The following is a 23,692-nucleotide window of genomic DNA, read 5'->3' on the forward strand; positions in this document are numbered from 1 at the left end:
TGAAGACTTTTGCTGGAACAAACAAACTAAAAGCAACATTGTCTAAACACTACTTAGTTGGCAACTTATACTCTAAACAGCAGAAAGGTTTTCCTTTCTGTAGCTCTCCATGGTTATACTTTATTCTGTTCCTTAAGTGGACACTTCATTCTCCAGGAACCAGCCAAAGCTATTCTTAGCTCCCGATGGCTTGCTTCCTTTTCCTTTTACCAGTCGTATAGCTTCTAATTCGTGAACTGGCTTTCATGGTGTGGGTCACTCTGGAGATCCCTCCCTCTAGCTAAAACTAAGTGAATCTTCCAGCCTCATTTAAATGCTCGTGAACTCGGTTTCTTCAATTGAGCATGAGCTCCCACCCGCATTCGGTGTGGTGAACAATACAGACTCGCTGTCTCTATCTCTCTGCTCTCTCTCTCTCTGCACTCTCAGAATTTTGCAGCCTGGCCTTTCTGTGAGGTTCAGGCATCTCTAAAGATAGCTTAAGTTGATACCACATGGCTTTCTACAGCCTAGTCCCCTCTCAAAGCCCATCTCTAGCACAATGTGAATCATGTGGATCTTGTATCCAGGTAGAAGTGATGATTAAATATCTTCTAAACTCCAAACTCCATTCTATCTTGAAATTAAATGGACAGTTTAAAGTATAACCCATGTACAAAACCTGACATTTTCAACATTTCCCTGTGAGACATGGAGACTAAGGCCCAGATTTCCATTCCCAAGGTGGGTGTGCAGAGTTGGGAAAATTCCTAGCTTGGTGACCTGCCTAGGGAGAAACTGCCCAAACTGCCAATTTTTGTTCTGGGGGATGGGTGCATGCTGGAGTTGGGCCCACTACCCTCAAAAACAGTTCAGAGGGAAAGAGACCTCACTCCAGCAAAAATAGGTTCTGTTTGAACTCAGCACTGGGTTCAAATGGTCCCGCTGGATTCAGGTTTCCCCCATGTGTGAATCAAATTCCACCCCCTTTCCCCACCACGTGAAAATAGGATGTGTCAGAAATGGAGGCAGCACTTCCTGATCTGGGGTCCCAGCTCCCAATTGGCTAAGGTGTGAATCTCCACAACTCTTGTGAAAATCTGGGCCTAACAGCTTATCCAGAGCCATGACAGATGCCCTTGGCATTGTCCACAGGTGTGAATATCTTTCACCTTCTTCCCAGTAAATCAATCTGGGCCTCACTGTCCCCGTACCAACCTAGTCATCCAGGCTTTTTGTCAAGAAGGATTTGGAGAAGGTCACATGACCCCATTTCACTACTCCGTTTTACCTTAAATTAAACAGACAGTCCCAAAAAAAACCAAACTTATATACTTTGTATTTGTAACACTTTCCTGTTAAAAGATGAAAAGTCATCAACGAAGTGATGAGTTTTCAAAAACATCTTAAAATTCCATTCAAGGATTATGTCAGGAAGCATTTCTTTGCACAAAAGGTAATAGAAATCTGGAGTTCTCTCGCTGCAAAAGCATTGGATTCTGGGGGCCAATTGGAGCTTGATAGAATTTTGTTGAGTAAAGATATCAAGGGATTTGGAACAAAGGCAGATAGATGAATTGAGATACAGATCAGCTATGACCTGATTGAATGGCTTCTGCCTGTTCTGATTGTTCTTATCAATAGAGTCCAAAAATGAACTCGGCAACTGACGTGGGATTTATCTACACTCTTTTTTTATTCATTCATGGGATGTGGGCTTCGCTGGCTGGGCTAGCATTTATTGCCCATCCCTTGTTGCCCCTGAGAAGATAGTGGTGAGCTGCCTTCTTGAACCGCTGCAGTCTGATGTACAATTGTAGGGTGCAGCAGCATTAACTATGCTGTTAAGTGGAGGCATGCTTCAGGGGCCCAAATTCAAGAGAGGAAAGCTACCAGTTAGAACCGCCCTGCTACTTAAAGCCAATCTGCACGTTTTAAAGAGGAAATGCCTTGTGGCTGGAGCGAATGCTGGAAGTCATTGTGTAACTTATGTTGGCATGGACAGAGGCGTAGTAGTGAAGGCACAACCTCCCAAGATTTTCTGATGCTGCCCTGGAGGCCTTTATTGAAGAGGTGCCGAGAAGAAATGTTATCCATCCACTGGCCGCCAGGATGCCTTCCAGACAAATTCTTAAGTCTGAGATCAAATAGCTATGGTGGACAAGCCCTGAGGACCTAAGTTCAGTGCTACAAAATGTTCAGTGATCTCACTTGAGTAGTAAAAGTCAGTGACGCATCTTCAAATACTATATCCTATCACTGGTCTCATATACTGTGCAATGCACCATACCCCCTTGAATTACATATAAACAATTTTATAACAATCAGGACTCATACATAGCATTCATAGTTTCACCACACACTTACATGCTTAGCACTACTGTGAGTATGTTAAAGACTGAGATCGATAGATTTTTGATCTTTCCGGTTATGAAGAGATATGGGGAGTGGGCAGGAAAGTGGGTGTTGAGGTAGAAGATCAACCATGATCATACTGAATGACAGAGCAGGCTTGAGGCACTGAATGATCCATTCCTGTTCCTATTTCTTATGTTCTCATGTTCTTATGTTCCATTAGCCATGCTACAGTCACAGGGGTAGCACTCTGTATGAGCATTAGGACAGGCAAAGGCACATGCAAGACAAGCGCTAAGGGAATACACAAGGATGATTAGCTGGCATTTGTATATTATATATGGCATGTCTTTATTTATAAATTTGGTTTGGAATCTTCATTTGGCTTTAATTTTTGCACTGTGGCCAGGCTATGATGGTCATTGCCGGAGAGAAGGAATGGAGTGAGACTTTTGGTGAATGGAAAATTGTGTCTGTGTTCACTGTTATCACAAGTCAATTGAATTGTTGATGGAGAACCCAACCAGAAAGGAACTATCTTGGTTGCCTCCTCCTTTCCCCTTCCTCTTCTTCCTCCTCTTTCTCCTCCTCCAGCTCCTCCTCCTGTTTACTGTTCTGCTGTTCAGCTACCTGCCTTATAGCTGGTGACAAAACTTGAAGATAGGAAAGTTCTGCAGCATGCAGCAGATCACAAATCTGAAGACCTGCTCAGCCAAGTACAGCAAGGATCCTCTAGAGTAGTCTAGACAGTGGAAGTGTTGATTTCAGCATGCCAAAAATCTGCTTGATCAACTTCATGTAGTGGCATGGCTTTCGTTGCATGCTGTTGAAGAAAAGTTGGATATTTTCTTTTGCTTGAGCAGAGAGGTTCAATGCCTTTCTTTCTTTCTTCAGCAAAGAAAGCAATTTACATGCAAAACATGTTTAACAGTTAGAATCCAGCACATGTACGCATGCATTCTCTCTCTCTATCCATTTTTAAAACACGAGATGCGGGATTTTCTGGTCCCACCCACCGTGGGACTGGAAATTCCCACCCAAAGTCAACGGATCCTTGGCTGGTCCATCAAATTTCCATCCCACCCGTGACGATTCCCACCACAGGCAAGACTGGAAAATTCCATCCAAGATGTCTCCTGTTATGAATGCAAAGTTTTATGAGATGGTATAAAATTGTCTCTTTAATCCAAAGTAAAATGGGCTTCGTAAAGATTTAAGCAGCAAGAAGTCGCAGGCGGGTGCCTTGCTGCTATAAGTCTATTTGGGTATGCTCAGGAAGTTTGAGTGAAAGGACTTTTAAAAGGATTCTGCAAGACTTGCCCTGGTGTAGCAGGGAGAGGAGAGCCTGTTAAAATGCTGATGTGGATTTAGGATTTAAAAAAAAATCACTGTTCTGCTGAGGGACGGCATAATGTATAAACATGGCATGAGGTTATCAGTCATGTTGAGAAATTAATAAGGAATACCTGTTCTCTAGTTGAGAGTATTGGTTGCCTACTAAGTAATGTTTAGTTGAATTCGAGTTTAGTTTGTTTGTTACACTATAAATCCTATAATTGAAATCTTGTGTGATTTCCTTTAAGTCAGTCACCAGGAATTAAATCTCTTATTAAAAGTTATTGGTCTCTACAAGGATTCTAACACTTTTTATTCCTTTCTTTTAACTGTAGCAGACTTGAATCTACAGCCTTGATTGCTTCCTTTGCTACTTGACCTCATGGACTACTTCATCTTCAGTAATTTTCCAGTTCCCAGACTAACCCCAAATTATTCTGTATGTAGTCTTTTCCCTCACCTGCCTGTTCTCATCTCTATCTGTAGGTTTTTATATGAAAATTGCAAAAGGTCAGCTGGATGTTTAAGAACTCATTTGTCTTTCAAACTTTTACACGCAAAGGTCTCTTTCTGACAGATTGTTCAAGGTGCAGTCACAATGCCTTATTCATTACATTGCAGTTCAATTAAACAGATACATTGCAGTATTTTTAAAATTCTATGTTAAGCAAACTTTTAAACCTCCCAGATCCCTCACCGTTAGCTGAATGTTCTAATTTCCTACACGTTTCCCTGCTTTTTTTCCCCCCAAGCTTCAACATAAGCTGTCCACATGCGCATGGGTTAGGCACTGGAACCATGAGCCATGTGATCAGTGGACAACCCTTGCCACCCTGTAGCCACCCTTTGGCTTGCTATGGTCACTCAGATGCAGCTGGCACAATGGACTGCTACAGATTGAAGGCATCATGATTGCTGTCAGGAAACTGGGCATTGACCTGCATGATTCCCTGTGTATGGTCACACACCAGCTGAACATTAACAGAGTGGAATCCCTTTCAGTTGTTGTACATCTTAGAGTTCACATGTGGCCACTGCAAAGCAAAGTGTGACATCAATGGCACCCTGCACCATGGGGAGGTCTGCAATCCTCATAAAACTACATGCTCACTCTTCCTCTCAATCTCTGGAAAGATAGAATTGTTACAATCCCCAGCTGAGGTTACCACTGGACAAGCCTGATCCCAGAGTGGAACCCAGCTTGATAGATCTTAACTTTTAATTTGTTTGTTTAAATATGTGGAGAGTAGCTACTGAACAGAGTCACACGAGTCAGCTGCTGAACTTTTAACAAAAGAATAAAACATTTATTAAACAAGAAAAGATGAACTATATTACAGACTCCTTCATCCACATCTATAACACAAGTTAAAAATGCTATCTTATACTTCATTGTTCACAGTAAGTACACAGTCCATGTAAACCAATAGGCACCCTGTGGTCAGACACATCACTCTGAAACCAAGTGACAGATGCCACCTCAACTAGATGCATCATTTTGGAACACTGAGGATATTTCTAGTGCCCAAAAATGGACACGACATATCCAAACTTTGTGCCATATATTCCTTTTCATCCATGCCCTCAAACGATTGTTCAATTTCAGTCAAGTGTGCTGCTGCTGAATATTAACTTTGCTCTGCTTTATGTGCAGGGTGGAGTAATAGGAATCATGATTGAATGGAATTGTGATCTTGACAAATCTCCTTCAAAGTGCAACCCTACGTATTCATACACTCGACTGGACAACATGTCTGCAGACAGATCCATTACATCTGGATACAACTTCAGGTCAGGAAAATCCTTTTTGTTTCTTTTTTTAAAAGTTCTTTATTTAAAAAAAATTAACAACATTCATAATGAGTAACCGTACAACATAAAGCTTACAGTAAGCAATAATTCAATACACTTACATTTGGAAGAGAAAGAGGAAGAAAGAAAAGAGAAGTAGGAGGAAGGAGAAGCAAAAGGAAAGAGAAAAATCCCCTCCCCAACCCCACAAAAAATAAATAATAAAAAGTCAACAACAATTATAGGTCAGATATAGTTTCGCCTGATATAATATATGCATCTTAATTAGGGTCAGTTATGTGAAAGTAGACAGCTGTAGTTCCTCAGAATAATCTAAGAAAAGTTGCCAAGCTACATAACATCCTCAATGGAGTTTCTTATAGTGTACTTTATTTCTCAAGTTTAAGATTCTGCTTAAGATCATGTATCCAATTAGTAAAAGAAGGTGAGGCAGGCTGTTTCAAATTTAATAGAATAGAATACGTCTAGCCAATAATGTTGAAAAGGCAAGTGCATCAGTCTGAATTTTTGTAAGAGGGATGCCATTTGGTTCCACTCCACAGAGAGCTGTAATAGGAGAAGGTTCAATGTTGCTACTGAAAATATGTGAGTGATCTAAAACTTTTTTTTGTCCAAAACAAAGCCAGTTTAGGACATGACCAGTACATATGAATTAGAGAGGCTGGGGCAGTATGACATTTATCACAGGTTGGATCAAAATTTGGAAACACCTTAGATAATTTCACCTTGGATAGATGGATACGATGTAAGATTTTAAATGGTAACAACCTATGCTTCGCACATACAGATGAGGAATGTACACGAGAGAGGATAGACTTCCAGTTATCTCCTGATACATCTGAGACAAAACCTTGCTCCCAAAGAGTTTTTAAGGTAGAAAACGAAAGGCAGCGTGGTGATAAAATTAGAGAATACAATTTGTAAATGGACCCCCTAACAAAATGATTTAATTCTAACATAATATCTATCGGTGATTTAGGGGGCAGTAAAGGAAACTGGACAATTTTTTTTGTGTCCAAAACATCTGATTTGTAAATAGCGAAAGAAGTGTATGTGGGGCAGATCATACTTCCAAGAGAGAGAGTCAAAAGAAGCAAAAATATTATCAATGTATAACTGAGCAAGGGTTTTGATGCCTCCCGCATGCCAGACTTTAAAAAAATATTCATTCACAGGATGTGGGCTTCGCTGGCTGGGCCAGCATTTATTGCCCATCCCTAGTTGCCCTTGAGAAGGTGGTGGTTAGCTGCTTTCTTGAACCACTGCAGTCCATGTAGTGTAGGTACACCCACAGTGCTGTTAGGCAGAATCTCCTAATGAAGACAGAAATAAATGGTTTGCTTAATAGGGTTACATAAAGAGAGAGATTGTAGCTCAAAGTGTGTTCTGAACTGGGTCCAAATCTCAAGTGACTGTCTAACAATAGAGTTTGAAGAAAAGTGACTGGTTGAGAAAGGAATGGAGGAGCACAACAGAGCAGGCAGAGATATGGATTGACAGGAGGCTGCCTCCAATTGCACCCACGCTGAACTAGCCGAGTCTGAATGAAGCCAAAAAGAAATATTACGGATATTAGCAGACCAATAATAAAATTGAAAATTTGGCCAAACCACCTAAATGCTTGGGACTTTGTGGAAAAACTTCACGAATTCTGGGTGCTTTCTTATTCCAAATAAAGGAAGAAATTAATTGGTCTATTGCAACAAAAAAGTGCTTGGGAATAAACAATGAAATGCACTGAAATAAATATAGAAATTTTGGCAAAATGTTCATCTTTACAGAATTTATACGACCAACTAAAGAAAGGGGTAAGCTAAACCAATGTACTAAGTCCTGCTTCATATGTTCCAACAAAGGGTCAAAGTTGAGCTTAAAAAGGTCTCCAAGGGACCGAATAACTAAAATCCCTGAATATTTAAAACTGTTTCCTGAGACCCTGAAAGGGAGGGAAGAAAGAAGATAACTCTTTGCAATAGAGTTAATAGGAAAAAATTCACCTTTTTGCAAACTAATTTGAAAACCTGAAATATGACCAAACTGCTTAACGATAGAGAAAATATCTGGGAGAGATGAGGTTGGATCAGTGATGTAAAGAAGCAGGTCATCAGCATATAGGGAGAGTTTTTGCTCGGCTCCACCCCGTATAATACCCTGTATATCTCCACAGGTCTGCACTGAAACTGCCAGGGGCTTAAAATCGATAGCAAAAAGTAGGTGGGGGGGAGGGGACAGCCCTGTCTGGTACCTCGATGGAGGTCAGGAGTTTAGAGTGCATATTATTTGTACATACTCAAATAACCGGGGAGGAAAACAATAGTTTTATCCATTTTATAAAAATGGGTCCAAATCCAAATTTTTGAACAGTTTAAAAAAAAGGTAGTCCCATTTCACTCTATCAAAAGCCTTTTCTGCATCCATAGTTATAAGAACCTGAAGGAGAGGAATAGTTGAATGTGTATAAATAATATTGAAAATACACCTTATATTAGAGAAGGATTGCCTGCCCTGTAGTAAAACCTGTGTGGTCAGGAGAGAAAATAGATGGAAGGACAGGTTCAAGACAGTGGGCTGAGGCTTTAGTCAGTATCTTGATATTTACATTTAAAAGGGAAATAGGCCGGAATGAACTGCAATGCAGAGGATCCTTACCCCTCTTTAAAAGAAAAGACAAAGATGCCTTGCGCAGCATAGGAGGGAGTGTTTTGGAGAGAAAGCATTCCGAAAACAGAGATAATAATAATAATGGAGAAATTTGTGATGAGAATTTTTTATAAAATTCTATTGGAAATCCATCAGGCCCTGGTGCCTTATTACTTTGCATGGATTTAATTGTCTTTAGCATTTCATCTTGGGAAAGTGGTACTTCTAACACACTCATAGAGTCAGATATTAGAGATGGGATGTCCATATTATCAAAAAAATTGTGAAATAAAGTAGGGTCTGAAAAGGAGCCTGAGGCATAAAGAGTGGAATAAAAAAGTTTGAACTGATCATTGATCTCCTGATGATTGGTGGTGGTTGACCCTGTTGTTGCGGTAATTTCAGCTACAAGTTGAGAGGAAGCAGACTGGCGAAGCTGGTGAACCAGGAGCCTACAGGTTCTTTCACCATGCTCATCAAATGTACCACGTGATCGAAGTATAAGCTTCCATGTTTAGTGAAAGAAGATCGAATTCAGTCTGTAGAGCCAGACGCTGTTTGTAAGATACTGGGGTAGGTGCAATAGATACTGCCAGTCGACAAAGAGAGTTTGGACAATAAATTGGGACAATTCTGAGGTATTGTGTTTGTTAAGTTAAGCAGTATATGAAATTATTTGTCCACGAGGGTGAGCCTTCATACTCTCCCAGACAGTAGCAAATGACATATCTGGAGTAGTATTAAGTTCTATAAAAGTATCTATTTGCGAGGAAATGAATTTAGTAAAACCCGGGTCCGCCAGAAGAAGAGAATCAAGATGCCGCGGTGGACGAGAAACAGGTTGGTCATGGGATTGTATTGTTAAAACTAAGAGGGCATGATCAGAGATCACAAAACTATTATATGTGCTAGATTGAATAAAGGGGAGCAGCCTCTTGTCAAGGAACAAATAGTCAATACGCGAATAGGTGTGGTGAACAAGAGAGAAAAAGGAGTATTGTCTTGCTGATGGGTATAGAAAACACCATGACTCTACCAATCCGTGTGTATCCAGAAAAGAACTGAGGCTGATTTTGATATTAGAATAGGTTTTGTGGATGAGCAATCTAAACTTGGGTTAAGAACATAGTTAAAGTCTCCTCCAAGAAGTAAGTGATATGAGTATAAATCAGGTATGAAAAATAAGAAATTTGGAAGGAAACAGTGATCATCCCAGTTGGGTGCATATACATTAGCTAGGGTCAATGGATAGTTAAAAAGTCTGCCTTGTACTATTACATAGCAGCCATTAGGGTCAGCTATAACCTGAGGACGAACAAAAGGAATGCCTTTATGGATTAGAATTGCCCCACCTCTTGCTTTACTATGAAAATTAGAATGAAACATCTGCCCAACCCAACCCTTCCGCATTTGAAAGTGGTCAGATGCACGTAAGTGAGTTTCTTACAGGGAGGCGATGCCCACCCTCAAATGATGTAAATGAGAGAGAGAGAGAGAACTTTATTTCTTTTAACTGGGTGATTTAGACCTTTCACGTCCCAGGCGATAAAATGGATCGGACAAGCACCCTGTGAGGCCTTGATATTGGTGGACATTATGATAATAAAAGCGTATCAAAGCACATGGTCCCCATAGGTTAACCATTACAAATAAAGCATTAATTATTTTTGAACCACAGCTTATCCACCTGAAGAATGTTAAAAACTGACCAAAAGGAAAGTATATCTGTATATTTGAAAAAGAACAAGGAAAAGAGAAAGAACAGAGAAGAAAAGGCAGAGAAACATGGAAGAAGAGGGGAAGAAGGAAAGAAAAGCTTACATCACCTCCCCAAACGAGGTGAATGTTACCCCTCACAGCGAGTGTACTATTCATACCTATCCTAGTCTTGAAAAGGCAGCCCACGTTAAAGCAATATACAATCAAATATCCCAAACAAAAGTATTGTAAAGCTCAGCATATGCTAAACAAGGTGCAGAATCTGTCTGAAGCAACAGTTTTGTAATACAGTACTCAACAAGAGAAGGAGAATATAAAGAGAGATTAAATTCTCAAAGAATTCAATTGCACATGTGGTAAATGGAAAAAATAAACGCCCATAGGCTTTATGTAAAACTTCCTGCGATTAGTGCAGTTTGGGCATAAGATACAAAGAGATTGGTATAGCCAACAAAACCTATCATGTAACGGAACCATCAAGCATAGTTACCTAATTAAGCATTGAGTACCGTTTTGTCCTGGGTGAAGTCACGATGTGACTTATTAAGAGAAGGTACAATTGTGTCCCTAAAAAAGGCTGAAGTTTCTTGCGGCTTGTTGAAAATCTTATAGGCTAGAATTTTCTCATTGGCCCACCCCCACACACTGATGCGTAAAATGACGTGCGGTAAGGTCACGCCAGCGTCCCGATGTCACCGCTCGCCACTGGGATATTTAGATGGGCGGGCGCACTATGTTCTCGGATGCGCTCCTGTCATTAATTAATCACCCAGTTAAGGCCCTTGAGGCAGCAATTGTCTGCAATTTTTCAGGGCCTGTGCGATCTTCAGGTCGTCGCACGGGCGCAATGGGCAGACAGGTAGGAGACATTTGTATAAACCTCATCCACGGGCAGGATAAGAGGGGTGAGTGGGGTCGCGAGTGGTATTTGTCAGATATTTAATTGTTAAAGTTATTGCTATTTGCCTGTGTGAGCAGGAATACTTCAAAACTCATACCAGCTGCTTGGACTGGAGTAACAGCCTTCAGGTCAGGACTCTACAGTAAAGATCATTTTTGGGGCCTGCAGGTTTCAGGAAGCCTTCCCTTAGCCTGGAAATACGAGTTGTGCTATTCACTGGAGGCACCTCCTCTGAGGAGGAAGACAGGGCCAGAAGGTGGAGGAGGCCAGGAGTGCACACTCAGCCTCCAGGGGAGCCACCTTTGGGAGGACAGGTGCAGGCCCAAGGGGCTCAGGGCCAAGAGATAGTCCAAGGCGGAAGGGGCCACAGAAGATGCCACCATCCTGCTGCCAAGGCATACAGCCGGCGAAGCAGCTACCTCAATATGACTGAGGTGCAGCGCCGAAGGAGGCTCCGTCTCTCAAGGGAGACAGTCAACTATATCTGTCAGATGATAGGGCCTGAGATCTCCGCTAACTGTGTTTGTGGGCACCTCATGCCAGTGGCGCTGAAGGTCATGGTTGCCCTCAACTTCTAGGCCTCCGGCTCTTTCCGGGGGTCGATGGGTGATCTTTGTGGAGTCTCCCAGTCAGCTGTCCACACTTGTGTCAAGCAGGTTACAGACGCTCTGTTCAGGCATGCAATGACCTTCATCCACTACTGTTGGGACGAGGCAAGCCAGACACAGCGAGCCAGAGGCTTCGTGGTGATTGCTGGCTTCCCCCGTGTCCAGGGTGCAATAGACTGCACACATGTCGCCATCAAGGCACCAGTGGATGTGCCCTGTGCCTTCATCAACAAGAAGGGATTCCTGCAGATAGTGTGTGAAAACAAGATGCTACGCATTGCCTCATGTATCTCCTTCAGATCCTCCCACATACCCTGCTGCACTTCCAGCGTTTGCTGCCTCACGGATGACTCCAGAGGCACATCATCAGCCACCAACCGAGCATGTGCCTGGTACCCAGCAGTCCTCCGACTGCCAGTGCACTGGGCACTCTCTGTCTCCACCCGCACCTCAAGCGAGTGTGAAGTGCCCTCACCGCTGTGCCCCAGGACATTAGCTGAAGATCTAATTCCCGCTGAGGTGCTAGTATCTGCACTGGTGCCTGCCTGACAGAGATGGTGTGACACTGGTGAGTCGATATGTTCAGGGCCCTCAGGTGTGAGAGGGGGCCCCTGCTGCCTCCTCCTCCCGGCCCTGCTCCAGTGATGCTGAAAGGAAAAACAAGGACATTTGATTAGTTAAAGTGGAGACAATGTCAATGTGCATCCCTGCCCCCGGATTATTATGCGCTCATCTTTCCATTATCAGTGGCCAACCAATGATCTCATTGCTCGGCTCCCCGTGGCACCCCAGCCTCACTGCCACCGGTGGACCTGGGCGCATGGCGCCTCTCCAGATCCACAGCCTGCTGTTCAAATGGAGTCAAGGTGGTCAACTGGGCCTGGCCTCCACCAGTCCGCATCCGCTCGGCGGAATTGTATGCAGTCTTCTCCTGAAAAGGAGAGAAGAGCGTTGATTAGTCCAGCCTGTACCTGGATTCCCATCGCATCCCTGCCACCCCAACCAGAGTGGGACATTGCAGGGCTCCAGTACTTCGTCACCCCGCAGCTGCCAGACACTCACACAAAGAAGCCAGGGCTGACCCCCCCTTTCCCAAATGCTGCCTCCATCACATTTGGCAGCACAAGGTCTAACCTTGAAAAGCACAAGGATGTGGAACGCAAAGGCCAACAGATGGATTGGTGCCCCGCCACCTGGAAGCTCCCCTCCCAGCATATTCGCACCCTGACTTTGACATGCTTCCCAGTTCCAGCACTCTGCCTAGGTACAAATTCTTGAGTTTGCCCCCGATTCTGTACTCTGGGTGTCAGTGTCACACATGCTGTGGGTGCAGAACCCATTTCAGTACAACCCTCTCAGGGTGAACCAGGTATGGGCAATATCTGCTGGCCCACCTAGCGAGGGAAACATGCCGTGAAGGATTCAATGCTGCAACTACACTCAGAGTTGTTGGGGTTGGGGGGGCGCATTGGGGGGAAAGGCTGTCAGCTGTATTAAGTGACCTCAGCCAACATGGTACTCACCCTTCGCAAGCCATCTGGACCCATGTGCACCGCACCACATCATGGGAGCTCACTGTCTCAGCCACCTCCTCCCAGGCACGTTTGGCCAGGTGGGGAGACCTCTGCCTCCCATCCCTCGGAAGCAGGGCCTCTCACGGTGCTGCCACCTCCTCCAGGAGGGAAGCTAGGCACTCATCCGAAAAATGAGGGGCACACTGCCCCGCTGCCCTACCCTCCGGCCTGGCCTGTCCCACTGCCCTACCCTCCGGCCTGGCCTGTCCCGCTGCCCTACCCTCCGGCCTGGCCTGTGCCGGTGGTCTACCCTCCAGCCTGGCCTGCCCCGCTGCCCTACCCTCCGGCCTGGCCTGTCCCACTGCCCTACCCTCCGGCCTGGCCTGTGCCGGTGGTCTACCCTCCGGCCTGGCCTGCTCCGCTGCCCTACCCTCCGGCCTGGCCTACTCACCAGAAGCCCTCTGGTGAGCTCTTCTACCTGCCATTGTCAGCAGCCTTGCAAAGGCTACCAGCGCTTCATTTAAACAGGCCGCCGGGTCATCATTGGACCCTGCAGTCAGTGCATTCCTGCTGTTGCCCGCCCGCCCACTCCCCCTATCCTCGGGAGTCGAGAAATACACTGGGCGGGCCTTAATTGGCCCGCCCGTGTAAAATGGCAGTGTGGACCCGATCGTGGGCGGTGATTGGGTCCTCACCCGCCCCCGCCCGCGCCCGCTCCTGCTCAGCCCACCCGACATGGGGAAAATTCTTCCCATTCACTCCACTGAAAGCAGGGTGGAGAAAGCCATATTTAAGTCCGGCTTCACAAAGTTGGGCTTTAACAAATTTATATCCTCCACAATGCCAGGCTAGATCCTTGCTGAGGGTCAGGGTAGATGAATATCTTGCTTCCACGAAAGAATAGTTGACCCTTTTCTCTAGACAGACACATAACTTGCTCCTTCACTCTATAGTGATGCAGTATTACTATTAATGGCCTTTGGGGCTCGCCCTGCTGTGGCTGTGATGCCAAAAGGTGATGGGCTCGATCCATTTCTGGCAGAGAATCGAAACTCTCCTTGCCAAAAAGCCTCCAAAAGAAGCACCTCAGTAAAAGTTGTAGGATTTCCCTGTTCCGCACCCTTGGGCACCAAGAGAATCCTTAAATTTTGCCTTCAGCTGTAATTCTCCAGGTCATCCACCTTCATCAGCAGTTTAGTATTTTGGGCTTCCAGCTGGGTGCAGCAGGTCTCCAAAGCCGCAATTCTGTCGCTCGAGTGGTTAGCTGATTGTTCACCATCCCGCAGCCTTTGACTGAAGGAGGCGACAGAGGCTTGTAGAGCAGCAACAGAGGCTTGTAGAGCAGCAACAGAGGCTTGTAGAGCAGTGACAGAGGAACACAGTTCCAAAAGGAGTCCAGCAAATTCAGTGCTTTGTGAGTCAACACATGTGCTGACAGTATTAAATTCGGTGTGGGGAAACCGGCATGTGTTACCAGCTGTAATATCAGATGCCGCAGTTGATAAAGCACCAGGCCTGGTTTCACTCTGATTGTGTTTGCCTCTGGGTTTAGACATTTCAAATGTATGTTGACGTCAGGGCAAACCCCAAAACACTGACAGTCAAAAAGCTGAACCTTTCAACCCAACATCAGCAATTTCCACAGGGACAAACTACAGAAATCATGGGAGCTGTCTTCAGTCACCTCTTACTCCAAACCCACCACATGATCCGACACTCCCTGTACTGCTCTCTACTCAGGAAAATTCTTTGAATAGATTTCCTCACAGCGCAACCTGCTATTGGCACCTTGCGTAATAGTTACTTTACAAATTATTTTACATTTTTTTCAATATTTGTTCCATATGGTGAGATGGAATGTGAGTCTGTCTCTTGAATATCTCCATCTTCTGTTTCTGCATGCATCATCTAATAATGTGCACCAAACCACCATTCTTTGTTCTTTCCTTATCACCCTTGGAATCAGTCATTGGGAAGTTAATGTTGTTTTGCTCTCCGTCATTGGAGTATGATTATTGGCAACCGAGGAACAGCAAGTCAGTCTCCTCACAGACCCTCAGGGCTCAATGCTAACAGAGGACAGTAGCATTGTGAGCAATAATACATGAGCACATTGAAACTAAACAAGCGACAGCATTCAAGGGCCAAAGCCACCATTTAAACATCCAGCGCAAGGACTGAATCATAATCAAATGGATACATTTTGAGTGTATCTTCCAAACTAAAAGTAAATCTAACAGAATGTTTGATGAAATAAATACAAAAATAAAGCAAATATAAGTCCAGTAAGTAAGCCCATTAAAGTTAATTTTCCTGATTGCAGACTGTACTGGAAGTCCCAAGCAATGTGACTTTCCTGCAGATCTTCCAACCGGCTGAAATGCCAAGGTTGTTCTTATTTGCTGTCAGCAAGGTGGCACAGGGTTTAAGTTACTTCTTTAATATCAAAGGGCCTACCTTAATGGATTAAGAGACAGTCTAAAATGACTCTGTGTCATGATTTTCATGAATCACACACGTGTTATCTGGGACAATACTTGCAGTGATACACGGACTATCTGGGACAACACCTGTAATGATATAAAAGCAAAATACTGCAAGGTGCTGGAAATCTGAAATAAAAACAGAAAATGCTGGAAAAACTGAGCAGGTCATCTATGGAGAGAGAAAGAGTTGACATTTCGAGTCCATATTCCTGCCGAAAGACCTTCATGCACGACCAGTTTCTCTCCTGTCTAAGTATGTACCTCTGCAAAAGTATGAAGAGAAACAGAAAGAGTTCTGCACTTCTCTAAGTAAAATGAAGGCTGAGTTGACAGAGAAGACACGACACTGCTTAATTTTCCAGGAGGCAGTACACCAATGCAAAAAAGAGATGGAAGAACTGAAAAATCAGAGACGTGAAACCGAAGGGGCTTTAGAGGCATAAAGTTGCAGAATTTTCTAAGAAGCAGGCAGCTGATGAAGTTCTGGAAAACTTAACCACTGAGTTCACTCAAGTCGAGCTTACATCTGAGATTAGCCTGGCCAATATGGAAGTCGAAAAGAAGGCCGAGAATAAAGTCAGTGTCAGAAAGAAAAATGCCCATCAAAGGAAGACACAGAAGCACAAATAATACCATTGATCTTGGCAGTGTATGAGTATACTTTCGTTCATAGACCCAGAAGTCAAATTACAAACGCAGATGCACTCAGTCATTTGCCCTTGCAAGTAAACGATGAGGATGTTCCAATTCCTCAAGAATTCATTTTATTATTGAACTTCCTGGATTCATCACCGATATGTGCTCGACAGATTAAAGATTGGACAAATCGAGACCACGTCTTATCCAAAGCGCGAGATCAAGTTCTTCATGGTTGGTCACAAGAACAAGAATCTGATGAAATGAAACTATATTTCCGGAGAAGAAACAAAATAACCAGCCAGGAAGACATCTTATTGTGGGGAGCATGAGTGATTGTCCCTCCAAAAGGACGAAAGTCATTGTTACCTGAATTTCCAGAATGAAGGCAATAGCACGCAGCTAAGCGGCCTGGGATGAATGGAGAAATAGAAAACCTAGTGAGAAGTTGTATGCAGTGTCAGCAAGTACAAAAATTACCTTCAACAGCTTCATTACACCCATGGGAGTGGCCAGGGAGGTCATGGTTGTGAGTACACATCAACTATGTGGGACCTTTTATGGAGACAATGCTTCTACTTATTGTCAATGCACACTCAAAATGGATGGACAAAAATGAAGTGAGGTTGCCGACATCTTCTGCTACAATTGACAAGCTACGACAAAGTTTCTCAATCAACAGGCTACCTGAAGTGGTCATGTCAGACAATGGAACAGTGGGGAGAATTTTCGGATTGGCAAGTGGGGCAGGCCCGCTCGCTGAGGTGTAAAATGACACGGGGTGACATCGACCGTGTGTCCCGACGTCACCGCACGTCATTTAGATTTTTAGTTCGGCTGCACGCCCGCCGAACTGTCAAAGGCCTGTAAAGGCCATTAACTAACTAATTAAGGCTATTGAGAAAGCCGCCCGTCCAACCTTAAGGTTGATGGGCAAACGAAGAGCCCAGGCGGCCTTCACATTTTTCATGGAACCTCATCCATGGGCAGGATGAGGTTTCATGAAGAGTTTATAAATTAAATAAATTTTTTCACATGAGGGGACATGTCTTAAATTTTTTTTCTTTATTAGAATTTTTAAAACTTAAAACTTATCTCCCTGAGGGAGATTTCTGCGCTCTTTCGCGCTTCTGGGTGCACATCACGCTGGGCGCTGATCAGGTCCGCACCTGCCCCTGCACAACCCCCCCAACGGGGGAAAATTCTGTCCCGCATTTAGTGCTGAATTTCACCAATTTATCAGCCACAATAGTATTGCTCATGTGAAAACTTCACCATACCACCCTTCTTCAAATGGACTGCCTGAGAGAACAGTTCAGACGTTCAACTCCGGTATGAAGAAATTGTCTGCAGATTCTATAGCGACTAAATTAGCACGTTTTCTTTTCCATTATAGAACCACCCCTCATATGACAACATTTGTCACACCTGAGAAATTGTTGATGTAGCGCCATCTCCAATTGAGATTGAGCCTAATTATGCCAACCTCGGGGGTGAGGGGGGGGAAGGTGGAGAGGAATCAGGGAAGTCAGAAAATTAGTAATGCCTGTCTCTTTATGGGGTGTGTGAAACATTCCTTGTTCCAGTCCTACTCCGGCCCCCTCCCACAACTCTTTCTCCGGTACATCGATGATTACTTCGGTGCTGCTTCATGCTCTCGTCAGGACTTGGAAAAATTTATTAATTTTGCTTCCAATCTCCACCCCTCCATCATTTTCACATGGTCCATCTCTGACACTTCTCTTCCCTTCCTTGACCTCTCTGTCTCAATTTCTGATGATAGACTGTCCACCAATATCCATTACAAGCCTACCGACTCCCACAGCTACCTCGACTACAGCTCCTCACACCCCGCTTCCTGTAAAGACTCCATCCCATTCTCTCAGTTACTTCGCCTCCGTCACATCTGTTCTGATGACGCTACCTTCAAAAACAGCTCCTCTGACATGTCCTCCTTCTTCCTTAACCGAGGTTTTCCACCCACGGTGGTTGACAGGGCCTTCAACCGTGTCCGGCCCATATCCCGCGCATCCTCCCTCACGCCTTCTCCTCCTTCCCAGAAACATGATAGGGTCCCCCTTGTCCTCACTTATCACCCCACCAGCCTCCGCATTCAAAGGATCATCCTCCGCCATTTCCGCCAACTCTAGCATGATGCCACCACCAAACACATCTTCCCTTCACCCCCCCTGACGGCATTCCGTAGGGATCGTTCCCTCCGGGACACCCTGGTCCACTCCTCCATCACCCCCTACTCCTCAACCCCCACCTATGGCACCTCCCCATGCCCACGCAGAAGATGCAACACCTGCCCCTTCACTTCCTCTCTCCTCACCGTCCAAGGGCCCAAACACTCCTTTCAAGTGAAGCAGCATTTCACTTGCATTTCCCCTAACTTAGTCTACTGCATTCGTTGCTCCCAATGCGGTCTCCTCTACATTGGAGAGACCAAACGCAAACTGGGCGACCGTTTTGCAAAACACCTGCGGTCTGTCCGCAAGAAAGAACCAAACCTCCCTGTCGCTTGCCATTTTAACACTCCACCCTGTTCTCTTGCCCACATGTCTGTCCTTGGCTTGCTGCATTATTCCAGTGAAGCCCAACGCAAACTGGAGGAACAGCACCTCATCTTCCGACTAGGCACTTTACAGCCTTCCGGGCTGAATATTGAATTCAACAACTTTAGATCTTAAACTCCCCCTCCCCCCATCCCCACCCCGTTTCTCCACCCCCCCCTTTTTTTTTTCAATAATTTATATAGATTCTTCTTTCCCCACCTATTTCCATTATTTATAAATCTAAAACTAAAACCTTGTTAGTCTTTCCACCCCACCCCCACTAGAGCTGTACTTTGAGGGTCCTGTCTTCCATTCTTAATTAGCACTTTTCTTAGACAAATATCACCACCTTCAACACCTCTTTGATCCTTTTGTCTGTGACATCTTTTGATTAACTGCTCCTATCACGGCTTGCTTATCTCTACAATCACCACACCATCAACTTCTCTCTCCCCCCGCCCCCCCCCACCTTAAACCAGCTTATATTTCTCCCTTCCTCTAACTATGCTTCAGTTCTGCCGAAGGGCCGTGAAGGCTCGAAACGTTAACTGATTTCTTCTCCACCGATGCTGCCAGACCTGCTGAGTTTTTCCAGGTAATTCTGTTTTTGTTTTACAGTCATGACAGGCTGTTTAATGTAGGAGAGAAAGTATTTGTGAAGAATTTTAGAGAAGGACCAACATGGTTGTTCGGTGAAATAAATGCAGTAACAGGACCTCTTTCCTACCACGTGAAAGTTGAAGATCGAGTCATACTGAGACATGTGGATCATATAAGAAGAGGAGAAACAAAACACCCAGAAATGATTCTACCAGTGTCCGTGACTGAATCACCGTCTCCTGTTGAAAGAACTCAACTGAGTACTGATGTCTGAAGGGCCAATTGTACCTTAAAGAGTCGGAGAAACAGATTTGCAGGTACCTAAAGAACCAGATAATCAGATGACTACAGTGAGGGAGGTTCTGAATCAAACATCAGAAGCTGTAGAGCTGAGACGCTCGGCATGCATAAGGAAACCCCAAGAAAGACTGACTTTGTAAATTATTTATCTGCGTGAATAATTCGATATGTGAGAAAAATTGTAAAATGTATTTCTGAGTAAAGGGGGAGGGATATAGTAATCTGATGTGTAATATACCTTTAAGACAAATGTTGTAATGTAAGATCACATGAGCTTGATACCCAATAGTGGAGTAGCGCAGGCTACCTCTGTAGTCAGTGGTCTTGAGTTAGAGCCTGAAGAGTAAAGACAGCGTTTTGAGTTGTAAGCACACAAGCGTAGCTGCTAAGTTCCTTTTGGTAATAAACAGAATGTTTTCTTATGAGAACGGTCCACTGATCTTCTCTATCCTTGGTACCATATCGGTCACCCCAAAACAAGCATGCAACCGGGATCCTTTAGCCCCAACAAACCATTCTGGATCTAACAGAATGTTAGTTGAGAGTGATGAGATGGTTGACCTTTAAGAGCATTTATCCTCTTCCTGAACTGGATGGCTGACCTCCTCTGTGCTCCAGCGTCACTGACCGCTGCTGCCACCGCCCCCCAGGTTGGATTGGCGACTCTGGTGGGTGGACCTCCTGTGGACAGAGCAGGGGTAAACGACATCACGGCAGCCTTCCAATGCATTTAGCAGATGCCCAGAGAGTCGTCACTAAATTTGGAGGCTGCTGTCTTCCTGGCTTTCAGGGGCATCTGTTACTTGGAACAGTCCTGGTCTGAAGGCAGGGAGTAGGCTGCGCTCTGGTATGCTTTAAATATGATGCCTGGAGTGAGGAAACACTGAGGTGACAGCGTGGTGGGCAAATCTAAGCCCTTCCACCAGCGATCTGGTGTGTTTCCCGTGAATGCATTACTAATGAAGTGGGATGCGTCGGGAAAGAGACAATATGGCGCGTGAACCCGCCATTGCGGCCAGTGGGTAAAACATCCTTTTTCATCTGGTAAATCTGGTATGATTCAGCCTGTTTTCTGGGACAATACCTAGAGTGATACACCTGTTACCTGGGACAGTACCTGCAGTGATTTACCTGTTACCTGCAACAATACCCTTGGTAATACACCTGTTATCTGGGACAATACCTAGAGTGATACACCTGTTACCTGGGACAGTACCTGCAGTGATTCACCTGTTACCTGTGACAATACCCAAAGTGATACATATGCGAAGGCTATGAGCCAGAGTAAGAAGTTGTGTATCTGATCTCTGTCTCAATGCCATTTATCTTTCCAGTCTGTGATATGTTATCATAAATCTTGCAGCCCCGCAGCATTAAATATTGTTCCTTTTAATTCATATTCAGATTCGCTAAGTATTATAAGAATGGTATGGGAGCAGAGATCCGGACATTATTTAAAGCGTATGGAATTCGTTTTGATATTATGGTGAATGGTAAGGTGGGTATAAAACCTTGTTTGTGCAGAGTAACTAATTTTATTTCATCAATTTTTTCTGTGATTTGGATTCTAATTTTTCATACCAATTAAAATAGAGCCAAAGTCTGTCCTGCAAGCACAGCTAGTTAAGACAGTGGATAGCTGCATGAGAGATAGGACAAGCACATCCCAGCTTCAGTTTCCATCCTGACCCTTTAGCTGATTTGGCAGCATTAGAAGGCTCTGCAATCAGCCTGAGGATCACTAGATTAAGGAAACATAGGGCAGGATTTTGCCCTTGGCGGGCGGGCAGGGGCGGGTGTGGGCAGGGGTGGTCGGGAAGCTGACCTCCACCCACGACCGGCACTGCACCGCAATCTCACGCTGGCGGGCCGGTTAAGGCCTGCCCAGTGTGAAGTGCGAGTGGCAGCGCTGAGTGCTGCTTGTGCGGTTGAGGGGTGGGCAAGCGCGAGCCAGCCAAGTGCCTTTTAATTGTCGGTGGGCACGCTGCCGACTCCAGCGCGCGCGCGCCAACCGATCTATCGCGTGGCTGCGCGTTGACGTCAGCATGCTCAGCCAAAGTCAATGGGCGTCATTTCACGCTCGAGTGGGTTGAGCACAGGCCCGCCCACCGAGTGAAAACTTCTGCCCATAAAGTTAGTAAAGGCATGGGCAGGTCGAATGCAAAAAGGGATGACTCAGCTGTGATGCCCAACATAGCTGGACAGCCAATTGCCTAGGTTCAGCACGCAGAATAGCTAATAATGTAAGATACTGAGGGTATTCGATGTCTGGTGCACCTGCTCCTGAAAGGAGCCTTTAGGAATAAAGGGTAGAGAGATATTTTCCCCAGAAAAGGACAAATAAACATGTCATCAAATGGATGAAACGTGATTACAGCAGGACAATTTCAATCTATAAGACCTTGGAAATAATTAATTTAGAATGAGCTCAGGAAAACATGAACCTAAATAATTCACCTTATTACCTTGTAACCCATGAGTGATAAATAGAGCGGGGTGGCCTGGTCCCACTGGTGATAGACGTCATGGCGGCAGGGGTGTAGAATTTGACGTGATGGGCAGATATCGGTTTCACGCCAGCGTGAAATCACCGCAGGATCATCCGATGGTGTCCGCAATGGGGGACTGCAAATCCCGCTGGAGGCCGGCGTGAACTTGATTTGCGAACCACTGATGGGACGCAAAGTAAGGCCAGGCGGGAATCGTTCCCCCCCGCACCCGATTTACCATTATGCCAGTGGGAAAATACACCAGCTCAGAACACGCCTGGACAAACGTGACATGCAGAAGTCGGGACTTACCTTTAGAGCCTTGCTTAGATCGTGGAGATCCAAGGAGAAGAAGATGCTGGAGCCCTACAGCTACCAGACCCTGAGGACCCGGAGGAACACGTGCATCGTGTGCTGAATAGATCCTCAGGCACATGGCTCCGCCACGAAGAGGTCTCTGTTGATGCTTTGGACCTACTTAGGAACATCATGGTCTTGGCCATGGGCTACTACGGATGTTCGACAAAGTTGGTGGGGGTGAGTTTGGAAGGTGGGGGACAAAGGTGTCAGGGGGTGATGTGGGGGGGAAGAAGGTGTTGGGGGGTGAGGTTGGGGTGGAGGGACAAAGGTGTCAGGGAGTGAGGTTGGGAAGAAGGGGAACAAAGGTGTCAGGGGTTTCAAGTTGGGAGGGGGATAATGGTGTCAAGAGGGAGGAGGGTATACAGGGGGAAGAGGATGCAATGAGAGAGAATGCTGCAAGTAGGGAGATAGGTGTAAGTGTGGGAGGAAGATGTAAGGGAAGGAGTTTGGAGAGGGGAAGATGTCCAGGGGAAGGAGGGAGTTCAGGGAGGGGAAGATGTGGGGGGCAGGAGGGAGTTTGAAGAGGGGAAGGTGTCTGGGGGAGGAGCGAGTTTGGAGAGGGGAAGGTGTCTGGTGGGAGAAGGGAGTTCAGAGAGGGGAAGGTGATTGGGGGGGAGGAGGGAGTAAGGGTTGAGGAGGGAGTACGGGTGGAGGAGGGAGCTGGGGTGGGAATGTCCAGGTGAATGTGCAAGGGAGGGCTTTGTGGAGTCAATGACTGCCTCCTGGGGAGTGAACTGAGGGTTGGCATGGTAGGAGGGAATGGTGAGTATGAGAGGGGGCAGACAGAGCTGGTAGGGGGTGAGGGGCTGTCGGGTAATGGTAGAAGAAGCGGCGAGGGTGGTTGGTGGAGACACAGAGGCAGACACAGACCCTGGGGATGGGAAGGAGGATGTTGAGGAAGTTAATGTGGACAGGGGTGGGATTCTCAGGAAGGTCGGGAATATGCACGTTCACCTGGACATCCTGGAAAGACAAGAGTTCAGGTTGGTAGGTGATGGTGCGGAAGGTGGAAGGTGATGCCGGGGGGTTCACAGTGATGGGGGAAAGAACATGGGTGACTGGGGGAGGGGAAAGGATGGGGGAGCTCATGAAAATCTTTACCACGACCATGTTTGTTAAATTAAAAGTGAGCAGAGCCTCGTGTTGGACGGGCACAGGTGCAGCATGGGAGTGTGATCAGTGGGTGGGCGGAGATACAGGTCAGCTCAGATGGACAACTGAAAGAGAATCCCAGCAGGCAGTGTTGAAAGTGCTGGGACAGTGAGATGTGTGTGATGGAGAAAGGCTTCACGTGCATGGGAGAGAGCTTGCACTAGGCTCCGAAAGGCCCTGCCACACACACACACCTCCCTCCAGAATCACTCGTGTGCTGGCTGCGTGTAGCTGAACTGCTAGTGGGG

At 45.5% G+C, this 23,692-nt stretch overlaps 1 protein-coding gene across 1 annotated transcript in view; it reads left to right on the forward strand.

Moving 5' to 3' along the window:
• p2rx5 (purinergic receptor P2X, ligand-gated ion channel, 5) overlaps positions 1-23,692 on the forward strand; it is a 132,112-nt gene that overhangs the window by 87,518 nt on the left and 20,902 nt on the right. The window contains exons 8-9 of the mRNA XM_078547835.1: positions 5,324-5,460; positions 20,848-20,941. Coding sequence (XP_078403961.1) covers positions 5,324-5,460; positions 20,848-20,941 — 231 coding nt within the window. The remainder of the gene's footprint in view (positions 1-5,323; positions 5,461-20,847; positions 20,942-23,692) is intronic.

Source organism: Cetorhinus maximus, chromosome 9 (genome assembly GCF_964194155.1).
Source record: "Cetorhinus maximus chromosome 9, sCetMax3.hap1.1, whole genome shotgun sequence".
NCBI classification, from domain to species: Eukaryota; Metazoa; Chordata; class Chondrichthyes; order Lamniformes; family Cetorhinidae; genus Cetorhinus; species Cetorhinus maximus.